The sequence below is a fragment of the Otolemur garnettii genome, unplaced genomic scaffold (assembly GCF_000181295.1).
Source record: "Otolemur garnettii isolate 467f Iridium unplaced genomic scaffold, OtoGar3 scaffold00085, whole genome shotgun sequence".
In the NCBI taxonomy this organism is placed as follows: domain Eukaryota; kingdom Metazoa; phylum Chordata; class Mammalia; order Primates; family Galagidae; genus Otolemur; species Otolemur garnettii.
In genome coordinates, this window is record NW_003852480.1 from 7,512,854 (window position 1) to 7,518,987 (window position 6,134).

General features: G+C 41.2%; 2 protein-coding genes across 3 annotated transcripts in view; both read right to left on the reverse strand.

Moving 5' to 3' along the window:
• Positions 1–6,134, reverse strand: part of LOC100944423 (E3 ubiquitin-protein ligase MARCH1) — an 851,823-nt gene that overhangs the window by 88,751 nt on the left and 756,938 nt on the right. Inside the window, exon 5 of one of the 2 annotated variants that reach the window (XM_003794700.3) lies at positions 3,345–3,424. In XM_003794700.3, coding sequence (XP_003794748.1) covers positions 3,345–3,424 — 80 coding nt within the window. Of the gene's footprint in view, positions 1–3,344; positions 3,556–6,134 lie in introns of those variants that run through there. The other variant, XM_023516041.1, reaches the window with a different exon arrangement.
• On the reverse strand, positions 1,616–3,058 carry LOC111726889. The gene has a single exon (XM_023516042.1). The coding sequence runs from the start codon at positions 3,037–3,039 to the stop codon at positions 2,278–2,280; it is 762 nt and encodes a 253-aa protein (XP_023371810.1). The 5' UTR covers positions 3,040–3,058; the 3' UTR covers positions 1,616–2,277.

Consider the following 6,134-nt stretch of genomic DNA (forward strand, 5'->3'; position numbering starts at 1 on the left):
AACCTTCCACCCTAGTCACACAAGCTCATGTAAAATTCTGAAATGCCCAGTGCCAGTCCATCATCCTTGTCTGGGTAATATTTCCCTGCCTTGAGTGTCTGGAATGCCATCCATGTGTCTCTAATAACCTAAATCCCACTTTTCTTAGGCCAGTCCTACATCTCCAAAGGGGTTTCTGGATCATCCCCTGTCAGCAATTTTTCTAATTTTTCTTTCTTCATCTCCTGCAGTGTTCCTTTCTTCCATTCAGCCTGCGCTATCTCAGACTTTTCTCTGTTCAGGTGTGTATTCAATCTCTCTCACTTAGATAATAGGCTATTTAAGAGGAGGATCGAGTTTGATGCTGCTTTTTATCCTCTGCATCTAATATTATATAATATATTGCTTCTAGCATTTGCTTAGTGGGTATGTTTTGACGATAACTCACAGCGGGTAATAATACCTATAGGCACTTGGCTCTCACCTTCATTAATGGAAGTCTAAGTTAAATAGCCTGTCTTTGAAAATGTTTCTCCAGAGTAGCGCTTTTAAGTTAGGAGAACAAGTCACCATGACTTTAATTACAAGCATTACTTTTTTCTGCAATTGCCATTAGGCCTACAGCTAGCTTCTTTGCCTGCCTTTCATTAAATTATGTTGGCATTTAGATTAGGGGAATATCAACAAGTACGGAGCTTTAAGCAGTAGCGCTGCAGCCCGTCCCCCAACTCTTCAGCAAAGATACGTAAGAATCACATTCTAAAGAAACTTACACCACGAGACAAAGCAAATGGTGCCGCTTCCCTTTGAAATCCCCTGTAGGTCCCTTAGCATGTTGTTCGTGGCCCCGTGTAGTGCAGCCCGCTCCACCTGTTTGTCCTTGTCTCTATCACCCCCCACCCCCCACCCCCCACATCCTGGCTGAGGTCTCAGCCTTGCAGTTCCCTGGACTGTCAAACGTTTCCCTCCTCCTGCTGCCTGCCAGCAGCAGGCTCTGCCTGGATGGTCTTCCCTGCTTCTTTCCTACCAATGCCTGTCATCCTTTGAGCATCAGTCTGCTTGTCATTTCCTGAATAGAGTTCTTCTCTGATCTCCCAGAATAGGTTAAGCTTCCTTGTTCCGCGCTTTCAAATTCCTTGTCATGATGGCAGTTATATATTAACTATGAATTCATTTGTGTCTGTGTCACCCATTAGGCTATAAGCTCTAAGACTGTGCAAATCTTATGCACTATAATATTTCACTGCCTGGCATAAAGCCCAATGCACCATAGAGGCTTGAATACATAAATGAATGAGCCTTTCATGAAGGACTATCCTGAAAGACTTTCAGAGAAAAAACAATTCTAATATTATTCACATCCAGAACTTAATTCTCCTTCTTGCTCCTGCCCTAGATGGACGGGGGTAGCTGCCTCTGAGTCACGTAATTCACATGAAACACGCACACATGTTTTATAAAGTAACTTCCACTCTTATGAAAACAAAGCAACACAACCAAGCATTGTGCAATGCAAATCTTCACTTGTTCCCAGACAGCTTGTTATTAGGCACAAGATGAAAATTCAAAAACTACCTGTTTTCATTTAAAATTATCTCATTTATGCCTACTAGCATGGCTTTTCTTATAATTCTCTTTAAAACTTGTTTTGAAAATGTATGCATTTGGGTAAAAAGTGCAAGAAAGCATTCTCATAGCCATGAAGTGTCCATGTGTTGAAAGCTTTTAGTATTATGTATAAGATTATTAGTAAATTTAAAGTGGTCCCCTTTCTTGAAAGTGCCAGCAACCCCACTGATATGTCCATGACCTGTTTCGATGTCCTTTTGGTCTTGAATTACCCTGCTGAGTCAGACAACTGGAGAACATATTAACGCCAACTGCAGAGTTTTTTCTGATATAAAAAAGTCTGACCTTAAAGAACCTGAGTCTTGAATTTTCTGTCAGAGTGCTAGCCACACACCCAATTTCCACCAGAGGTTTCACATTCCCTCACTCTGATGTTTCCACTAGTATAGTCTTCACTAGAACAGGTACAAGATTCAACTGGCTAGTCACTCCCTTTACGAGGATAAACCATTTTTCAATTAAAAGGAAGGGAAGGAGAAATCTAATTCTATTCTACAAAAGATCACAAAGCCATGGAGACTTCTGTATTATTCTTCTCACACTCACCTCTTCTCCTTTGATCACCATATAGCCCATAAGAAAAACAGCAGTGTAAACAAATGGTAACTGTTGAGGGTGGATATTGAACACATGCCTAATTCACAGAGAGAAGAAACATCAAGCCTTTCTTTATAGTGGGACTGACCTGCATATTTCTAAATTATCAGACCCGTCATCCCAAGTGGCAGGAGGCTTCTGAACGGGGCTGTTCACCCGGAGCCCTGCATCTTCCACAGACTTGCTGTCTTCTTGAATTGGCAGTATTTCAGTGCTGGAATCTGTTTCTGAAAATCTCTTTTTTGTGATTTCATTCTGCCTAAGACTTTGCAAGAGCTGAGAATCTGTGTGGTGGTATCTTCCTTTGCTGCTCTCATGGTTTCTGGAGGATCTCTTAATGTCATAGGACCCTCCAGGCAGGGAATGGCTGCATTCTTGGTACCTGGTGCCTTTTCCTCTGCAGAGATTTAAAGAGCAACTCTCACAGTCAGTTGGCTCTTGCTGCTTTTTACCTTTGGATCCCAAATCCACCAGGTCAATTCCATTAGGAGTAGAAGACCCATCTAAGTTTTCACATGGTCTGTTATTATTTCTCCTCCTCCTTCTCGACAGTCTGAATTTAACCTGGGCTCTTCTTTTTGCCTGAGTCCAATGACCCTCATCTGCAGAAGATGAATCTGAAGAATCTGCATAAAGCTCCCTCCATCTGGGGCTTGAGATTTGGAGGTGAAAATCACTTCTTCTCCCTTTTGTTTGTTCTTCTGTGTGCTCATATCTCTCAGAGCCCCTTCTCCTCCTCCTAGGTCTCTGTTTTACTGGTTTCTTACCAGACTCCTTCCTAGCAGGGTTCAGCACCATGACAGGGGTGCAGTACTCAAATGCCTCTTCTGACATGTCATGCAAGATGGCAGATCTAGACAAAGCAGCAGGCAAAGGATGGGAAGGAAATGGGAATGGACAGGATGGCCGCGGAGAAACAGAGAGAAAGAGAAAATGGTGAAAATGATAGCATGGACCAGAAGTTGATAAACAAAGGTCAGTGGAAGAAAATGAACTAAATGAAAAAATAACTAAGCCAGGATAACTGTCCACAGAAAATGTAAGGCAGAAGCAAGAGCCAGACAATCCCAGAATAAAAAGCAAGAATACAAAACACCGACTGTAACAATATTGAATAAGATCATTTGCTCAGCACTCACCTGCAGATGTCCTGAGTGGATGGACAGACAGACAACCTTGATTGACTCCTGGGAGCTGTCCCTGTGGTTGGGCTGCTTGCCTGGAGAAACAAGTTAGATAATTTGGCATCTTGGTTAAGATAATACATGGTTGATATCCTGCTTTTTTTCCACATATTTAAAAAATTACAACAAACGTGGCTGTCGGTCATGTTGCTCATAACGCAGTGCACAGAATATAGGAAGTTAGAGGGTTCGTGTTGCAAAAGTAAAACTTATTTGAGGAACTTGGGACAGCTGAGGTGCTGTACTATTTTGCTGTTACTTCATTTATGAGAGAGGAAGATGATTCCACAAGTTTCTATTCTACTTACTGTAATCATTTGAGTGGACTAGCTCAATTTACTTGGGAAACAAGGGAGTGACATTTGACACCCCTTTGGTGTAAGGGACTAAAGTACTATTACTTGACAAAGATGATAATAATCTGGGAAGCATCAATAATCAAATAGCCACTAGATTGCTAAAGAGTGCCTGGAGCTAACACCAAGGCAGATACTGTATTTTAAAACACGGTTTAATATTGAAAGGCCTACAACTATCCTGCTATTATTATGTTATAGAAATTAATAAAACCTATTCATTGCTACACTACTGACCCTTTATATCTTTTAACCCTGTGACCATGATGAGACTGAGAATAATAAAGCCTGAAATAATTCAGATATTAGCACAAAGTTGAGTACATTTCAACAAATTTCCTCCTTTGAAACCCATTTTATTCACTCTCTTTGACTTTCATTTTTGTGTTTAACATAGAGGATGATGGATAAATCAAAAGCTAAAACGTAAGGATTACTTACTGTGCACCAAGACTTAGGCTATGACTTTATCTACTCTGTCCTTAATTTTTACAATGATCTCAAAAGTGGGAAATTGTAACTAACAGTCTTGAGTGACTATTACAGGCTAGTTACTGATCTGAGCCATTTTCATATATTTATTTATTAATAAATTAAATGTATGTGGTAGGTACTGTAATTATTTCTATGCTGCAGTTGAAGGAACTGAGAAATTGAGGCTGCTTCTCGCTAATAGGGGTAGAGCAGAGGTTTGGACCAGGAATCTGGCTTTACCACCTGTTCTCTAACCCACCAGGAACACAGCTTCTCCTCCTTTAACATAGGAGAAGACAAGGAAGTCCTAAGTCTAGATTCAGGCCACAGGTCAGGATGTATTACACATGAAATATACAATTTTGCCACCAAGAAAATAACAGTTAACATAGAAAGACTAGCCCAAACTTCAGTCATTCTAAAAAATTCACATATTTGAGATACATACTAATGATTGTGGGATCCAAAGAAAGAGAAACTAATTATAACTCAGGATGTCAGCAAACATGTGAAGGGAAGGGAAGGTATAACAGGCTGAATGACAGTACCCGAAGATATCCACATCTTAATCTTTGGAAACTGTGAATATGTTTTCTTACACGGCATAGGGACTATACATGTAGAAGTGACTAAGTTCATGATTTTGAGATGGGGAGATTATCCTGAATTATCCTGGTAGGCCCAATGTTATCATGAATATCCTTATAAGAAGGAGATGGTAAAGTTAGGATCCAGGAGAGAAGAAGAAGAATAGAGATAAGAAAGGAGAGAAGATACTGCACTGGTGGCTTTGAAGGCAAAAACAGGAGTCTTGAGCCAAAGAATGCAGGTGGCCTGTGGAAACCAGAAATATCTAGAAAATGGGCTCTCACCGAGGGCCTCCAGAAGAAATGTCATCTTGCTGAGGACATCTTTGTTTTAACCCAGCGGTAATAAATCTCTGTTGTTTTAAGTCAACAGATTTGTGGTTAACCTGTTACACCAATCATAGAAAATCGAAGGACATATTTTAGCTAACACTGAAAGGCAATAGGAGTTACTAAATAAGATATAAGAATATTGTGGGCAGAGGAAACAACGAGAGAGAAGTATGGCACTCTCCACATGCTCCTAGAGTAGACTAATCGATACATGCACACTTCTGATTTATAATTTTCTTAGTCGTTTTATTATCAGCCCATAAATAGTATGCATTTTAAATTTTTGTACAATGTCTTTGATTCCCAGTCCATTTTTAATATTCTCCTTCAACATCTGTGTCTAAATTTACTTCTTGAAAAAGATAGAGAGGAGGGACTCAAAGTAGCTGGATTGGCTCACAGCCAAGAGGGATTCCTTATTGCAAAGAAAAGGTAAGTGGGAGATTCCCAGCAAACCACATTCCTACCACGGATGCCTGCATCCTGGTTAGAGGAGAGCCCCTCAGTCTTCACAGGCCCTGAGCCTTGTTTAGGAAGCTTTCTGGAATCCATGTGACTGCACTGTCCCAAAGAAGAAATCCACACTGTGTCTTCCCCACCCAAGCTTCTGGGACCCAGGCTGTTGTAATACTGGACCATTTCCAAAAGAGAGCCACCACCAGCAGATATCCTGATCTGTGGCCCAATAGCCCTTGCATGTTCTCATCTCTGGGGCTTTACTGACTTTTTCCCACATCCACCCAGAGACTGCAGCCTCATAACACCAGCTAAACCCAGCAGTGTAGCTGCATTACTGTCACATGAGCCCTCATAGCTCTTACACCCTGCAAGCGAATCATGGAGGCTTCCTCAGGATGTAGGAAACCAAAGTATGTGATTTTCAGAACCTGAGAGTCACCTACTTGGGGCCACCACCAGTGTAGCCATCTTGCCCCCTCCAGTGGCAAGCTCACTTTTTGTCCCCATGCATGTTACCTGAGGACTGGCTTGTTTGG

Bases quoted from the DNA above. Each gene is read 5' to 3' on its own strand.
- LOC111726889 (XM_023516042.1), bottom strand. From the start codon at position 3,039: ATGTCAGAAGAGGCATTTGAGTACTGCACCCCTGTCATGGTGCTGAAC.